Source organism: Eulemur rufifrons, chromosome 6 (assembly GCF_041146395.1).
Source record: "Eulemur rufifrons isolate Redbay chromosome 6, OSU_ERuf_1, whole genome shotgun sequence".
Taxonomy (NCBI): Eukaryota; Metazoa; Chordata; class Mammalia; order Primates; family Lemuridae; genus Eulemur; species Eulemur rufifrons.
Window position 1 is genome coordinate 59,158,672 of NC_090988.1, and position 17,188 is coordinate 59,175,859.

Below are 17,188 nucleotides of genomic sequence, written 5' to 3' on the forward strand. Positions count from 1 at the left end.
CTAAGTTGTAGGTGGAGCTTTGAGAGTCAGGAAGGCCCACAGGTGTATTGGAGGACCATGCGGGGTGGGACTGATGCCTGGCCCTGTCCTCAGTGCTCTTGTCTACATGGTCCCGAGGCCACTACCTGGAGTTTCCCTCACCAGGCCATGAACTCCTTGAGAGCAAGGACCTTATCTGGTTCTGGCCGTATCACCCATGTGACCCAGCACAGATAAGATGTCCACCTCTTTGAATCCAAGTGACATCTCCAGGTAGCCTTTTGAGTTTCCTTGGCTTTCCTGGCCCCACACCTGGATTCCCAGCACATCTGAGGTACATAGTGCTCTCCTGGCACCGTGGGGCCCCTGGAGCACTGCTTGAGAAGCATGGCTGTGGGTCACAGAGGGAGAATCTCCGGCTGGAGGGGCCCTTACAGGCTTCCTAGTTCTGTGTGAATGCCTCCTGTAGCGTCCCTACTGAATGGTCCTCCATCAGATGGCTGTGACTGTTAGAAAGTTCTTCCTTGGGTTGAGCCTAAGCATGTCTCTGGGTTCCCTCTCCTCTTGGCTCTTGTTAGGAGCCTTCCACCACTTCCTCGCTTTGCTTTCTGGAGAGCACTGTGCCTGCTCATGAAGCAAGACTCCCAACTCCTTCCATTCTGCTGCTGGGTTCAGCACAGAGGTGCTCTGGACACGTGGGGCTGCCGCTTCACCTGTGGCTACTTGGCTTTCCTGGCCCCACAGGATAAAGTTGCCTTGTAACAGCTCCCCGATTTCCTTTTTGTTCCTTAGAGATCACCAGCTGTGGCTCGTGGTCCCACGTGCATGGCTGAGCATTAGAATCACCTGTGGCACTTGCTCTAAAGACGAGCGAGCAAGGTGGGGGTTGATCCTGGGACATGTTCTGCAGCAGTTCTGAATTAACCACCTCAGGGCTTAGTGCCCTTAGCAGTTTTAATGCACCTGATAAATTTGGGCACTGCTGGCTGGACTGGCGATGGCCCATCCTGGGAGCTGGAGCTCCTGTGAGCGGTGTGATCCTCTTCCTTCTGGAGCTGCCCCCTTCCCACTGTGTCCGGTGAACTGTTAGGCAACGGGAGCCACAGATCTGGACTTGCCGGGAGTCTAGCGTTGGGTACAGGGTTTCAGCCAGACACCCTGGATGGCCTTTCTTCTCCTGACAGCCCACTTCTCTGATTTCCAGGGTCCAGCTGAGGCAGCTGCCACCGTGACTGAGGGCAAAGAATGAGGGCAGGAAGAAGGGAGGGTGCAGTGGGTATGGAGAGTGTGTCCAGATGGTTGAGTCTGTCCCTAGGTTGTCCTGGCCCCTAGTTAGCACTGGTGGATTAGCTGGAGCATATAAGGTGGAGTCTAAGAAGAGAGAGGGAAACAGGCTGTGTCTGGCTTTTCCAGCCCACAGGAGAAGTGCTCCTGTGCCCCCGTTCCCTGGTTGTCTATCGTGGGTCACTCCCCAGCTCTCTGTGAGGGAACTCGGGGGAAAGTGAGTGGCTGCAGAGGGGCTGGCTTCCCGGGAGGTGAAGTCCCACCTTGTTGGCTCTGGGCAGCGCGGATGGATTGGTACACACCGCAGACTGGGTTTCTCTGACCCTCATGAGCCAGCGGCTGGTGCTTTCCTGGGCCTCCCTGTCTGGCCCCTGGCAGGAGGTGACGGTGATGAAAGAGCCGCCAGGGTCAGTTGGAAGACCCATCCATCAGTGCTCTGTCTCCTGTCCGAGTCTCCTGGCGGGGCAGCAGCTGGCAGTCTGGGCTTGGCAGTTATTCCATAATTGGAGCAGGAGTCATTAAAAAGCCATTACTGTCTCCCTGCGCGGTTATCGTTCAGCGCAGCCTAGAAGATGCCCGTCAGAAAGAGGCAGGCTGCGGAAGTGTCGGTGAGAAAGGACAATGCCCTAGGAATGGTGCGAGAGTGGACCGGGAGGCAGGGCCATCTGGGTGCGGGTGGAGAGGGGCTGGGCCTGGAAGTGAGGGGAGCAGTTGGTTCCTCTCTCCCTGGAGACAGCCATCCTTGTCGTTGTTCTCCACGGCAGCGGCAGTGTGCTGGGGACTCTGTTATTCACCAGGGAGAGTTGTTGCACGCTTAGGTACATTGTCATTGGCTGGGAACACCTACCTAGTACAAGCTTGTCACCGCGAGGTGGTCCACCTTGTACCCTCGCAGCTCTGCTAGAAACACTGCGCTTTACCAGGAACCTGCTTCATGCCACGTGTTGGGCCGCGCAGCCTCCTTATTTCGGCGGATTTGTTGTAGGCCCTGCTGGAGGGGTCTGGCTCAGCCAGGCAATGTTGCTCCTCCCCAGCGGCGCCCCCGCACCCCACACACCTTTCCTTCTGTGCACTTGAGCGTGCCCGGTGGTGAGTTAGCTGGTAGTGGCTCTCTAGGTACTTGCAGGATGTCTGAGGTTTCTAGAATCTCTTTCCAGAAGCCTGGTGCTTGTGTTCATCCCTCTGAAGGCTGGTGGTTAAGTCCTTCCTGCCTGTAATCTTACCTGGTAATCAGTGTTACTAAAGCCTGTGGCACCTTAGCATTCTCCTGCGTCAGGAAGTGGAGGGTGGGGACAGAGGAAGAGGAAGTGATGTTTTTTCGTGGAAAGCAGCCTCCTTGCCCCTGGCGTAACTAGGAGGTCCACAGCAGTGGGACGGTGGCCTGTGGTAGGAATATGACCCCCTTCATGGGTAAGGGCATTAGGGGGCACTGGGCAGCGAGGCTGCCGAGGCTGGAAACATCTTTTGTCAGTTGAGCAGCCACTGTCACCCCACATTTCTGGAGGTGGCTCTGCTGATGTGAGCCTTACCTCTCAGCTGGAGGTCTCCTTTTCTAAATGAGTCTAGATATTAGCATCAGCATCACGGAAGGCATCTTCTTTGTCCTGCTCAGTCAAGCCCAGTGCTGGGGATGGCCCAATGACTGCCCTGTCCCTGGCACTGCCCTCTTGTGACATCCAGTAAGTTGTGAAGCAGCCTCTCTTGCTGGCACAAAGGGAAGCCAACACTGTCACAGTGGAGGTCGCACAGAGGGTCCTGTGGCCGGGCCACTGGCACACGGCTGGGCTGTGAGGTTTGCACGGCAAGCAGAGCACAGCTGGAGCTCAGACCCCATTGTTCCTGTCAGCTGGGTGCCATTGTGCACAGCCCAGACTGCATTTTTCATCACGTCCTGAAGCAGAGAGAGAGTATGCACTGCTGCTCATGGTGGACGGTGGGGTTTGGGTCTGACCCTTTGAAGTTAGAGCAAATGCTTTGTCCTTGGTTGTTTTCAGTCAGGCAGGTGACTTAGCTGCCGAGACAGTGGAGAGGTGCAGCCTCTCGGGCCTGGCAGGGCCTTCGGGCATCTTGCATGCCCTGGTACCTGAACCCTTTCTTCAGAAGTCTCGCTGCAGCCCTCCAGCCTGTGGTGTGTCCCTTCCACGATGGGATGCTTCCCATCTCAGCCAGCTCAAGTTGCTAGGGAGCTGGTTCCATCCTCTGGTCCTGGCAGTGCCCTCAGGAAGGCCCAAAAGCATCTGTGCCCTCTTAGGCACGTGGGCTGGTTCAGGAAGGCTGAGGCCTAGAAGTATGTCTGTTGAGCAGTGGTTTTCTCCTGTGCTTAGCAGCTGAGGGTTCGGTGAATGAGGCTGTTTTATACACAGCCCCCAATCACAGTTGGGGCTCCTCTGACGTGAAGATTAGGCCGTGGCTACCAGGAAAGGCTTTCCCAGATGTCAAGTGGGTAGGACAGCTGCCTGTTAAACATACGCATAATCCTCATAGGTTGTGATCAAGGAGGTGGGTGTTCTGCAATATGGGGACTTCCTTCCACCCTCTGGCTGTCTCCCTCAGAGATACAAGCAGATTAAGGGACATGTAGGTCAATGATTGTTCCAGCTAGAAAGGGCTGGCTGTCAGGAGTGGGTGGAAATGGCATCACCTTGTCCTCGGCCGGTTTGACCTCATCTTTCTCTGTGCACGCAGACTGTTTTCACCTTCACGCAAGCACATCCACTTCTTAAATAGGTGTCTGCATGCGTGTGTGCACACACAAGAGATACACTCGCACGCATCGTTATGGCCTCAGCAAATCGAATGCACTCAGGCCTGCCTGTGCAAGCGTCCACACGCGGGTCTGGTTCAGGGGCACGACTGGGCCAGGGTAGCCTGGGGCTTCCCAGAGCTCAGATCCTCAGGCTCCAACTTCACCCCATGCAGCTGTCCTGACCTTGGCTTTTGTAGAATTTGGCCCTAGGACTCACGCATGTATCTTGGGCTAGCAAGAAAGCTAAGTGGTTTGAGTTAATACTAGCTCCTGACTTGTGCTCTGCCTTCCTGGGAGGCAGGGCCAGTCTGGGTTAGATGAGGCTGCCTGTTCCAAGACTTCTGGGGTTGAAGGATTTGATGTCCTCTGTGCTGCCTGTGCCATATCTGTGGCCAGGGAAGGCCTGGTGGCCAGTTGCAGGGCTGTGCATTGCTGGGTTGTGTCCACCATGCAGACATCCCCACCCAGCCCAAGCCCTGTGCTAAGGTACTGGCTGGTCTCTTAGTATCACTCTCCCAAATGAGGAGGACCCTCTGTCCTCTTGAAGTGGGGAAGGGAAGTGGGCAGTGTTAGCGCCTCCACTCTGCCCACGTGGAAAGCCAGGCATTTGCTCCGAATGGATGGGCACAGGGTCTGCCCCAGAGGACTCAGCCTCCTCCAGAAATGATGGAAGGAGTGGAAAGCAGAGATCCCCATAGGAGCAGGCCCCTGGGTTGAAGCCTGGCTGGCCTTGGACCTGGCTTGCGACCGGTGCCTCTGGATGGGTTCTCCTGGATTTCAGTCAAGCCTGGCCCTGCTCAGGGATCTGATGGGAAAATCTTGTCCTGTACTTCAGCCAGGCCAGCTGGGACGTCCCTGGGGCAGTGGGGATCCTTGTAGGAGACAAGCTCCCGAAGTGACGGCTCAAGCTCAAGTGGTGGCAGCCCCCACCCTTCCTCCCTTTACCATTTGGGTTCAGTGAGTCCCAGGAGCCACGATGAGAGGAGTTTAAGGGACCCAGGTGTGCTTGGGGCGGGCTCTAGGCCAGTGGTCCCCAGCCTTTTTGGCACTAGGGACTGGTTTCATGGAAGACAATTTTTCCCCAGGGACGGGAGGGTGGGGGGTGGCGTAGCTCTGCAGCCCAGGTTTGGGGACCGCAGCTCTAGGCTACATCCTGGCACCTCGTGGGCAGGCCCCAAATAACCCTCTCTCCCTCTGCAGTGTCTTAGATGACGAGGGCAGCAACCTGAGGCAGCAGAAGCTTGATCGGCAGGTGAGTGAGGTTGGGGCCAGGCCAGCCCTCTTCCCTGGGTGATCCTGTCTGATGGGGAAAGGGGCTGCACCTGAGGAGGAGAGGTAACGCTCTCTTCTTTACCAGCTCAGCATTAACTCTGCCCCAGTACATGGGGCTCCTGCCCGGCAGGCAGCCAGGGTGACCACCACAGTTGAGGGGCTGAGTGTCTGTGCTGTGATCCTGCCATGTGGGCTGAGTTTTGCCTCCCTTTCCTGGACCCCAAGTGTCAGGGTGCCAAGGACACGGGGCCTTGGTCCAGAGTGGGCGGTGGACCCCGGTGCAACCTCTAGAACCCAGCCAAACAAGCAGGGCACTGTCTCTGGTCCTCGTCTGGGAGCCCATGCCTCCCGGTGGAGGCGGCGCGTCAGCCAGCCTCTTTGCCTGCCCTGTACCCCCGCAGCGGGCCCTGCTGGAGCAGAAGCAGAAGAAGAAACGCCAGGAGCCCCTGATGGTGCAGGCCAATGCGGATGGGCGGCCCCGGAGCCGGCGGGCCCGGCAGTCGGAGGAGCAGGCGCCCTTGGTGGAGTCCTACCTCAGCAGCAGCGGCAGCACCAGCTACCAAGGTACACCCTGCCTGCCACCCCAGGGACAGCCGGCCTGGGAGACCCCTGTGCGGTGGCTCCACATCCTGGCACTGCTTTGGGAAGCCCTTCAGGGACTTGCTTCCAACCTGGGCAGGGGAGAGGCTGGCCCTGTCAGGGTGTGGCCCTCCCCAGGCTGAGTGTGGCTTCCAGCCCAGCTGCACAGCGGAGTGGGGCAGGTGGAGGGAAGCCGGGACCTGTACCCTCCGGCTCCTGCGTGTGCTCAGGCTGTCACCTGAGTCAGGTGCTGGGGTCAGAGGCTAAAATTTTATGGATCCAGGAGTTCAAAAGTCCAGGTTTCTATCTGGAGCATGTCGCTGAGGGCAGGAGGCAGCTCCTAAGAGTAGACAGCCTGCTCCCCACCAGTATGCCTCCTCCTGCAAGGATCTGTCTCTCACCACCCTGCCTCACACCACCTGGTGTCTCTGGGGACAAACACCCATTTCCTCCCTCCCTGAATTCCCTGCACCCTCAGTCTGACCTGCAGGTCCCTGTCCCTGGCTCGTGACTCCTTAGAGCTGTAGTGACCTGCAGCCTCCAGCTCCCATCCTTGCACACTCCAGTTCTCAGCAGACCCACTTGGAGGGGTTCTGTGCAGCCCCTCCTGCCTCATTCGTTGCATCCCTGCTCTCAGGACGCTCCCTCCTGGTTGGATTAGGGTGAGAGTGCCCCGGGCCAGCCTGAGGGTTGGTCTCTGAGCTTGAAAGAGGGACTCAGATTCAGTCACTACTGCCCCCTGCTGGTGCCAGTAATCCAGGCGGCCACTTCATCAAGGAGTAACTCCAAGGAGGTTGCGGGCATCTGGCCCTCGCAGTTCAGTTCAGAAGAACCTAAGCAACCATGGTGCTCCCCTCCTCTGTGGCCCCTCTGTGACCTGGAGCCTCCAGCCACATTGAACTGCTAGGAGCTGCCTCACGCCGGGGGCTGACCTTGTTCTTTAACTGCTGGCCCAGCCCCTGCCCCATGGTGCTTCAGGTTCTCTGTTGCGCTAACCAGCCCGTAGCCCGCCGGCCCCCTTGCCTGTGCCTCGGAAGGCAGTGACTGTCTCATTCACCTAGTGCCCAGTTTGTGGCTTGGCACACTGCAAGCTCGGTCCCCTGTGTGCACTGCTACCCTCTGAGGAATCCCACTTAGCTCCTGTAATAGAGGCTGTCACTGGGCACTTGCCAGTGGCTGAGCACAGTGCCAGGTACTCTACCTGCGTTAGCGCCTTTCATCCTCACGTAACTCATCACCCTCACTTGCTCCTTAAGGACACAGGCTCTGGGGAGTTCAGCGACTCGCAGTGCACTGCTAGGGCGCGGTGGGGCTGGACTTTGCACTCGGGCCTGTCAGACTCCAAGTGGTGTTTCTACCACACTATGTTGCCTCCTCGATAAGACGCTCCTTCACAGTCATTCCCCTGCGTATATCTCGGTTCCTCACCCTGGGCCATGCCTAGTATGTCTGTACTCCACCCAAGAGGCCCGTCAGTAAAGGGGGACAAGGGACCTCAGCCCATCTGTCTCGGAGAGGCAGCCCCAGCAGCTCCTCACAGAAAGGGCCCTGGTCCCCCTTCCTGGCAGCCACCTCCCCCACTTCCTCTCTGAGCACTGTCTCGGGGGTGGCGGTGTGCCCTGCAGGGAAGGCAGCCTGTTCTGGGTCCCCTGGAGCCTGGGCTGCTGCTGTGTGGTGTCACCGCCCCAGCTCTGCCAGGCCTGACGCCTGGCGGGTGGAGACTGCATGTGGGGTGGGCGCTGTGCCCTGCACTTCGGGCCCTGCTGTTTTGTGCCAGATGCCAACATCTTGAGAAGTCATTGATGGGCAGTCATTTTGGCAGGTGTTTCTTGAGCGCCAGCCACGTGCCAGGCACAGCCAAGCCCTCAGACTGTGACAAGAGAAGTAGCACCTCTGGGGAGAGTGCAGGACTGAAGTCAGAAGATAGTTTCTGGCTGTGCCATTGCCAGTGTTACCAGCTCACTTGTGACTGTGGGCAAGTCACTTACCTTCTCTGGGTCATTTCCTCCACTATAAAATGAGGGAAATTCTCTGTCTTAGGGTTTTGAAAATTGAAGGTGCCATGATGTGTTCCAGGGGCCTAAATCAGCTGATTGCTGTTCCCTGCTGAAATTCCAGACCCGCCTGGGCCTTCCCCACAGAGGACATTTGACCTCTGCAGGCGCACACTGCTTCTCTGGGGGCCCAGTCTTTGTGCAGCTCCCAGTGGTGGACAGAGCCCTGGGGAAGCTGCTGTGCACACGCCTGGCGAGCCACCCCCCCCCCCACAGCGTTAGCTGCCTCCCGCTCTGCCCTCTGCTGGCCATTGGTGTACAATACCGGGGGGTGTGCGTGGGGGTGATCAATCCAAGAGGAAATGGAGGGAGTTTGACATACATCAGAATTGACAGTTGATCCCGGTAAAGCTTTTGACCTGTTGGCTGTGCTCATTCATGTTAGACATTCATTCATTTCTTAAATATTCACTGAGGGCCTATTTTGTGCTAGGCTCTGGATCAGGGACTAACACAGTATAATGGTCGCGGGTGAGCACACATGGGTGTGGTCTTTGCTTTCACGGATCCTCCAGTCTAGGTGGGGAGAGTGCTCGACAGATGGCCATAGGTGTGCTGTGTAGAAAGAAGCGGGCTCTGTGGGTGGATGACAGAACACCTGCTCCGACTAGGGAGTCAGGGACAGCTTCCCTCAGGAAGTGACACCTGAGCTGAGCTCTGCAGGACAAGTAGGGGTTAGTCACACGGAGGGGAGGGCAGTGCGGGCAGCAGGAACAGCTAGAGCAAGGGCCCTGCGTTAAGAGGAGTCCGGTGCGCGCACGGCACTGGTGTGGCTGGGATGCTTGGTGCTCCAGAGATGAAGAGTGTGCGGTTAGAGCAGGGGGAAGGGAGGGAACGTTGATCTTCATCTTGAGAACATTCAGAAACCATTCAAGGATTTTGAGCAATTCTGCTGGAGAATTTGGAGGCCACCAGCTGTGACCCTTCTGAGACCTCGCTGTTGGTGTGTGTAGCTCCTTGTCTTCCATGTTCTTCCTCAGGGTGCCCCTACACCCGGGGCTCCCACGGCCCATCCCCTGAGGGTCCCCGTGCAGGCTCCCCGGAGCACTCGCCCTGGTTGTGGTCTCTTCAGTAAGACGCAGCCTTTGTTCCCTTCCTCCCTGTCTTCACTGACCCCCATCCTCATGGCTGCCCTCCCTGCACAGGCTCAGGCCAGTTTGCTAGCCCAGAGCTGTGAGTTCTCGGCTTCTTGGTGTTGGCCTGGCTGTTGACTTGATTACGCTACACAGTGGGTGCCACTACCTTCCTGGAACCTGTGCCTGGGAGATGCATGGGCCTGACCCCGTGGGCCCGGGAGTGGGTACAGGGGCCCAGTGGGGCTTAGGGAGTAGGCTTGGGGGGAGGTGGGAAATGCTGTGTTGGGAACTGTTCAAGTGGGAGCTCTGGTCTCACCCAGTGCCCATTTCTCTCTCTCTCTCCCCCCCTCCGTCTTGGGTCCTCTCCTGAGCAGTTCAAGAGGCCGACTCACTCACCAGTGTGCAGCTGGGAGCCACCCACCCAACAGCACCAGCCTCAGCCAAGAGAACCAAGGCAGCAGCCACAGCAGGGGGCCAGGGTGGGGCCTCTAGGAAGGAGAAGAAGGGAAAGCACAAAGGTTAGCTTGCCTTCTTGCCTTCTCTGCAGCCCTCCCCAGCAGGCCTGGCCTCTCCTGACTTGGAGGGGCGGGATGGGGTGAGCAGCCTCGGTGAAGACACAGACTGGCACGCAGGGTCCCTGCTCAGCCAGCTCACAGGCCTTGTCTAGCTCGTGGGGTGCGGAGGCCCACCACACTGCCAGGAAGTGAAGTCCAACTCAGCTGTGGCCTGGGACCACCCCTCCCCTCCCCTCCCCTCCCCTCCCCTCCCCTCCCCTCCCCTCCTCTCCCCTCCCCTCCTCTCCCCTCCCCTCCTCTCCCCTCCCCTCCTGCCTTGTCTGAGCACCCTCTATCCCGACCCCTCCAGGATCTCCCCCAGCCTGGGCGAGGACATTCCCTTCAGTGGGGGCTCACGGCCCCCCAGGCAGCCTGCCCCATCCTTGTGCAGCACTCACCACCAGCTCCTCCTCACCACGCCGGCTTCCCTCAACTCCCTACTCTAGTCCTGACTCGCCTTCTGGGCCACAGACCAGCCTGTTACCTCTGCTCCTCTCTCTCGAGTAGAGATCCCTAAGATCAATGACAGTGATGGTGGCCTCTGCCCTGTGTTCTATCTCCTGGCTAGACACCCTGTTTCCTCAACCCTTGTTCACAGGCAGTGATCCCCAAGCCACTGTGTCATGGTTGGACAGTGATGTGTCCATGGGCTTCTGGAGCTGGTCGCAGGCCTCTGGGCATGGCTCGCTCCATGGGCAGGCGGGGCGGCTGCCACTTTTGTGGGCCAGGTCTTCTGTTACTGAAGCTCTGTGGCAACTTGGGCAGAAAGGTGGATGTGGGATGGGAGATCCTTCACTTGGGAAGGCGAGTGTATGCCAACCACCATCTTTCTCAAGGGGCCCTATATGTTCTTCATGGTGTGTGTGAGTTACTGTGTGTGTATGTGTGTTTGTGAAGAGAAAATACCAGCACGGATAACTTGTAGCTGGCCATGTCTGTGACCGATTGTCGACCTTGGCTATGGTCTGGATCAATTCTTGTTCTCCGTCTTGTTTTTTCCACCGTGCAGTTGGTTTTGTAGATGGCTACCGTCTGCCTTAAGGACGTGCCTTAGAAGCCTACACCAGTAATAGCTTACCAGTCGTTCACAGGCTGACAGCCGTCATTAGTTTTTTAAAAACTCAATTTTGCAAATCAAGTTTTGCAGAGGGTCTCCCCACTCCTCCCTCGCCCCCTTCATGGACGTCTGAGAATCTGGGCCCCTCTCTCCTCCCGGATGTAACTCAGGAGTGTCCGTGGCCCGCAGGCACCAGCGGGCCAGCAGCACTGGCAGAAGACAAGTCTGAGGCCCACGGTGCGGTGCAGATCCTGACTGTGGGCCAGTCGGACCACGCCCAGGACGCAGGGGAGACGGCAGCTGGTGGGGGCGCTCAGCCCAGCGGGCAGGATCTCCGTGCCACGATGCAGAGGAAGGGTGAGCCCCGTGAGGGCCCAATGACACCCCACAAAGCTCAGCCCCAGGTTCTCAGATGCTCCTTTCTCCGGGAGCATGGCCTTCCTGTGTGTGTTCCCGCCTTCCCTGGCCGTGCGGGTGGGGGGCACACTTGGAGACAAATGAGAAACTTAGGGGCAGGGGCCCCTGATAAGGCCAAGTTAAGGGAAAGAAGTATCAACTGGGGTAACCAACCCCCAGCCCAGCCCCGTCTCCCCCCACCTTCATCTCCTGCCTCTTGGGAGGACCAAATTTGGAGGCAGATTTGCTTTCCCTTCCACTCCTTAGAAAAAGCTCCTCCTCTGGTAGAAAGGTCCCCGTATGTCTGCTGAGCGAGGGGGAGCAGGACCAGGAGGCCAAGGCAGAGCAGAACCTCCCTGGAAACCAGCCGCCCAATTTCCCCACCAAGAGCCCTGCCCTGGGGAGCCCCTGGTGCAGGGGGACAGAGGGAAAAGTCTGGCAGTGCCACACACATTGTGGGGAACCTAATCAAGGATGGCTTCCTGGGGACAACTTGGGGATGGGGGTGGCATTCCAGGTGGCGGAGTGCAGGAGGTAGAACAGCTGAGATGGCAGCTCAGGGCAGGTTGGGGAAAACATGAGGGGTTAGTGGACCCCACACATCAGGCTGAGTAAGGGGCCGAGGCCTGTTCCCTGGCAGATTCCACGGCCTGTGCCAGCCACGGCCTCCTATAGGCCCAAGACGAGAAATTTGAGGTTCCTGGTGCAGGGTCGGCTCAGTGCAGGCCTGACACACAGGAGACAGCAGCGATATGACCCTTAGGAGGGGCTGATGCAGGGACTGAGCTGAAACTGGGTGGTTGGTGGGGACGTATCCTGAGGATTGTGACCAGCCCCAGCTCAAGGTGCACCTGAGAGAATGTGTGTCCTTGTGTATATGTGGACATGTGTGGGAGTATACACTTGATTGTGAGTATGTGTGTGTATATGTGTGTCTGGCTCTGTGAACCCGAGTCTCTCTGTGACTACGTGTGTCTCGGGGGCAAACTTCTCCTCATTTACCCTTTCTTGTTCTCTGCTCGGCCCAGGCATCTCCAGCAGCATGAGCTTTGAAGAGGAAGAGGAGGATGAGGATGAGAACAGCTCCAGCTCCTCCCAGCTAAATAGCAACACTCGCCCCAGCTCTGCTACTAGCAAGAAGTCCACGAGGGTGAGTGAGGAGCCTTCATCCACAGCAGGGGTGAGACGGCAGGGTGCAGAGGACTGCTCGTCCAAACTGGAGGTGGGCTGTGTGTGCAATGATGGGGAGCTGGCTTTGCAGGGGCCAGGGCTGGACCCAGATGCCTGTCAAGACTGCCTCTGGCTGGGCTCTTCTGCCCTTCTCCCTCCCTCCTAATGTCCTCAGCCAGGCCAGGGAGGCTGGGGAGAGCTGGAGTTGGAGAGGATGACCTCTGAGGGCCTGCCCATGCCCCATGTCCACCTGTAGGGACTGAGGAGAGGGAAGGGCTGGGAAGATTGCTCTTGACCCCAAGGATCCTGACCTCTCTCTCACCACCACCACATCAGGAGGTGGATTTGGATCCAAGACCAGCAATTTTGGCTGCCCAGGGTCCCTGGGGCTCAGGCTCCCACTCTCTCCCCACAGGAGGCAGCCTCAGCCCCTAGCCCCACAGCCCCAGAGCAACCAGCGGACGTTGAGGTCCAGGATCTTGAGGAGTTTGCGCTGAGGCCAGCCCCCCAGGGCATCACCATCAAATGCCGCATCACGAGGGATAAGAAGGGCATGGACCGGGGCATGTACCCCACCTACTTCCTGCACCTGGACCGAGAGGATGGGAAGAAGGTGAGGTTGGTTTGGGCATGCATTTTCATCAGGGCAGGCTTGAGGTCCTGCAGGCTAGAATGTGACTGAAGGCCTCCGATCCAACACTGACCTCAGTTCCCCAAAGAAACAGCCTCTGTGCCTGGTCATCGCATACCTTTGTGTTTGCCAGTGCATTCGTGTGTGTGCACACGTATGTGTTTGGGAGCTGACACAAGGGAGAGTCACTCATGTGAGTGTGGTGTGTGAGTGGCACCCATGATTGTGTGCGGACCAGAGGCCGGGTCTGGAACATGACCTTGCTCCACTCCCCAAGGTGTTCCTCCTGGCGGGAAGGAAGAGAAAGAAGAGTAAAACTTCTAATTACCTCATCTCTGTGGACCCAACAGACTTGTCTCGTGGAGGGGACAGCTACATCGGGAAACTGCGGTACCAGAGCTCCCCCAGGAAGCAGGCGGGGGTGTGGGGAGGGGCGGGGGCAGCCTCTCTGTAGAGGGCACCTCCTGTCCGTGAAGTAGATCAAGGCCAGGATCAAGGCTGCTGGGTCAGGACCCACTCATCAGGTCCAACCTAGGCCCAGGTCTCTGCCCCGCCTAGAGCCAGACCTGGAGAAGGGCCTTTCACACGCTACCCCGAGCTGCTCCCAGGCAGGTGCGTGCAGGTCCACCAAGCATGGTGGATCGAGCCCCAGGATGTCATTGATGATGCAGGCCACCATGGAAGAGCTGCCTTGGCTGCATGGTCAGTGCCAAGGAGCAGGGCTGAGTGAGCCCTTGCACAAGAGAGTGGCAGCAATCTTGGGGGTGGGCAGAGGGAGAGAAGCAGGAAGGCTGTGAGTTAGGCCTCAAGGGGGAGGTGGGGTTTGCTGAGGAACAGAGTATCAGACTTGGGGAGCATCACTAGAGGTGAGAGGTAAGGAGCTAAAGGTGGAGACGGGGCTGGACGGGACAGGGGAGATCTCATATGTTCTCCACGGGGTGCTACAGTCTTAACAGATGCCATTCTGCTTGCTCACCTTCCATAAAGGGAACACCCCTGTTCCCCCAGGGAAACCTTCTGTAGAATCCCAATTTACCTCCCTGAATTGCCCTTACTGAGCTCAGATGCCCATTGAGTCAACTCAGAGAAAGTCCAGGCCTTCTGCCCATGATGTGGATTCAGTGAGCAGTGTGCCCCCAGGTCTGCTCCCGGCCCAGCCCAGAATGCTTTGCAGGCACCTCATAGAACAGGCTATGAGCTGTTCCCCGCCCTGGGACAGACGGTGCATGCCCCTGTACTGATTGTGCCTTTCCTTCAGGTCCAACCTGATGGGCACCAAGTTCACTGTTTATGACAATGGAGTCAACCCTCAGAAGGCATCGTCCTCTACTCTGGAAAGTGGGACCCTGCGTCAGGAGCTGGCAGCTGTGTGCTACGTGAGTGCTGGGTTCCTGGTCTCTGGGTTAGACGTAAAAGCTGGGACTTGCTCCCAGATCTGGGGGCCATCCCATCCATCTTGGCGGGTGAACAAGGATGTGTGGAGAGGGCCTGCCCTTGGCGGAGTGACCCTGGCCTGGGACAGGGGCTCTGGCCCTCTTCTCGTGTCTTCAGAGCTCAGACTGCAGCTGGCCATCTGCCTGGGGAGTTCTGGGAACTGCAGTCTAGCCCAAGAGTCTCCAGGACAGGGGGAGGCAGGAGGCTTAGGTTCTCTTCTGTGCGTTTCCCAAATCATCGAGGGTGCCGGGTCCTACGTGGATTACAAGGCCCTCTGCAGGTCATTCACCAAATGCTCAACCTAAGCGGTAGATCTACTTTCTTTATATCTGAGGAAACCGAAGCTCAGAAGTTGGGTCACTTGCCGAAGTCACGCAGCTCATAATTGAATATAAATGGAATCTAAATGCAGGGGCTTTCTCTACCTCTTTGAACAGCAGTTTCTTCATTTTTAAAATAAAGTATGATTACCCCATCAACCTGGGCACTGGCACTTCTTAGAACCTATTGGGACTCCACAGCTCTCTTATATGATCCCATGGTGCCACCTGCTGGTCAGTTTGGGGAAGGCAGCCCGAGTCTTTACTTCCTGAGCCCAACTATGTTCCAGGTGCTCTCTGGGGAACTACAATGTAGTACTGAACAGACATAAATTTATACCTTTATGGGACTTAAAGCCCTAGTAGAATAGACACGCTATAAAACAGATACATAAGTGAAATAAGTGTGTTCTTGATAAACGCTAAGAGGAAAAAGTAGGGAAGGGGGGATATGAAATGTCAGCGTGTATGTGAGACTGTAGGAAGGACGGCAGGGAGGGCCTCACTGAGGTAGCTCCTGAGTAAAGTCCAGAAAGAAGTGAAAGCCAGCCGTGGACGTGTCTGGGGGACACGGAGCCTGGCATGACGGAGCAACGAGTGCAGGGGAGAGTACATGGCGAGGAGGGTGTGGCGATGGGGCCTTAGCATGTAAGGTAGGGCGAGTCACAGGTCCGCCTTTCACCCCCAGCAAGCTGGAGAGCCGCGGGGGTTTAGAACAGAAGGGCAAGGCAGTCTGACTTAACAGGACCACTTGACGCTGGGCTGAGGACAGATGATGGGCGGAGGGGCAGGGGACCAAGGACAGAAACCAGGAGTCCAGTTAAAGGCTGCTCTAGTGTTCCCAGGGAGAGATGGCCGTGGCAAAAGGTGCTGGAATTCTGGGTGTCATCTGAAGGTGGAGCTGACAGAAATTGCTGATGGATGAGAAGCAGGGTATGAAGGAGAAGAGTCAAGTATGGCTCCAAGTAGTTTGCTTGAACAATTGTAAGAACTGAGTTGCTGTTAACAGAAGCAAGGAAGACTAAGAGGAACTAGTTTTGCCAAAGTAGAGATCCCAGAGCTCAACTCTAGACATGTTAAGTTTAGAGATGCCTGTTAGACTTCCAGGCGGAGATGACAGACACCAGCTCTTCCTCTGTATTCCCTTCCCTAGTCTCTCCAGTAGGTAAGTGGGCTCCTCAGCTGCCCGGTGTTGACTGCTCTCTCTGTTTCCCAGGAGACAAATGTCTTAGGCTTCAAGGGGCCTCGGAAGATGAGCGTGATCGTCCCAGGCATGAACATGGTTCACGAGAGAGTGTCTATCCGCCCCCGGAACGTGAGTCTCTGCCTCTCCCCCTCCCCCTCCCCCTCATGTAGCCCACGTGTGAGCTGCTAAGGCCAGAACGCCAGCTGGTGTGTTTACATGGAGGTGTAGGGAAATCTAAGGACCCCTGTTCCTGGGGACAGATCCCTCTTTGGGGTGGTCGTGGTGCCAGGCCTGGGCCAGGCTCACGTGAGGCTGCCCTCCCAGGAGCATGAGACCCTCCTAGCACGCTGGCAGAATAAGAACACCGAGAGCATCATTGAGCTGCAGAACAAGACACCTGTGTGGAATGACGACACGCAGTCCTACGTACTCAACTTCCATGGGCGCGTCACCCAGGCCTCCGTGAAGAACTTCCAGATCATCCATGGCAATGACCGTGAGTGCTTTTGCCCCTACTAATTACTGTCCACGTGATACCTGGGGCCCTTAGCTTAGGGTTCAGCTCACCTAGCCCTGCCCACCCTGGCCAGAGTCTAAGGATGTAAGCTGTATGGCTTAGATTGTGTGTAAAGATCTTTCTAACCATAACGACTGGGAGGCCCTGGAAAAACCTTCTTTGGAGCCCTGGTCCTAGATTCTGTGTACTCAGCCGAGTCTCAGGCACGGGAACAGCCTTTAAATGAACTTCTCCTCTTCTCTGTCTCCTGGTGTTTGTATGCATCTCACTTTCTCCTTTGCCATCTGCTGCCTCTCTCTTGCCACTTTTCCCAACTGACCTTTGTTTTACCTCCTTCGGAATTCCCTTGGCACCTCTGCTTCTTGCTTTTTCTTCCCTCTTGTGGTTTGGGTGTCTGTCTGCCCTTCCCTGTGTCTCACCATTCCCGCTCTGTCCTTCTGTTCCTCTCTCTGTCCATGCCCGTGCCTGGCCCCAGCGGACTACATCGTGATGCAGTTTGGCCGGGTAGCAGAGGACGTGTTCACCATGGATTACAACTACCCGCTGTGTGCGCTGCAGGCCTTTGCCATTGCCCTGTCGAGCTTTGACAGCAAGCTGGCCTGCGAGTAGAGGCCTCCTCGAGCCCTTTGGGGTTGCCCAGCCTGGAGTGGAGCTTGCCTGCCTGCCTGCCTGTGGAGACAGCCCTGCCTACCCTCTGTATATAGGCCTTCTGCCAGATGACGCTTTGGCCCTCAGTGGGCTCCTTGGCCCAGCCAGCCAGGAACTGGCTCCTCTGCCTCTGCTGCTGAGGCAGGGGAGCAGCAGGCGGGGGGGGTGGGTAGGTGTGAAGGGACGAAAGTAATTCTTTCTGTGCCCCAAGATCACACCCCCACTCTTGGGTTAGTACTGGGCTGTGGTCGTGTTTGCCAAGCTGAGCAACCTCTTCAGCTGGGA

The 17,188-nt window shown here is 57.3% G+C and overlaps 1 protein-coding gene across 1 annotated transcript in view; it reads left to right on the forward strand.

The window, feature by feature from the left end:
* The window catches only part of TUB (TUB bipartite transcription factor), a 60,566-nt gene extending 43,702 nt beyond the window's left edge, over positions 1-16,864 (forward strand). Inside the window, 11 exon segments of the mRNA XM_069469523.1 lie at positions 5,210-5,261; positions 5,683-5,845; positions 9,365-9,508; positions 10,791-10,958; positions 12,026-12,147; positions 12,583-12,780; positions 13,076-13,188; positions 14,057-14,174; positions 15,769-15,867; positions 16,063-16,234; positions 16,731-16,864. Of these exon segments, the coding sequence (XP_069325624.1) occupies positions 5,210-5,261; positions 5,683-5,845; positions 9,365-9,508; positions 10,791-10,958; positions 12,026-12,147; positions 12,583-12,780; positions 13,076-13,188; positions 14,057-14,174; positions 15,769-15,867; positions 16,063-16,234; positions 16,731-16,864 (1,483 nt within the window).
* The last annotated feature ends 324 nt before the right edge of the window (positions 16,865-17,188 follow it).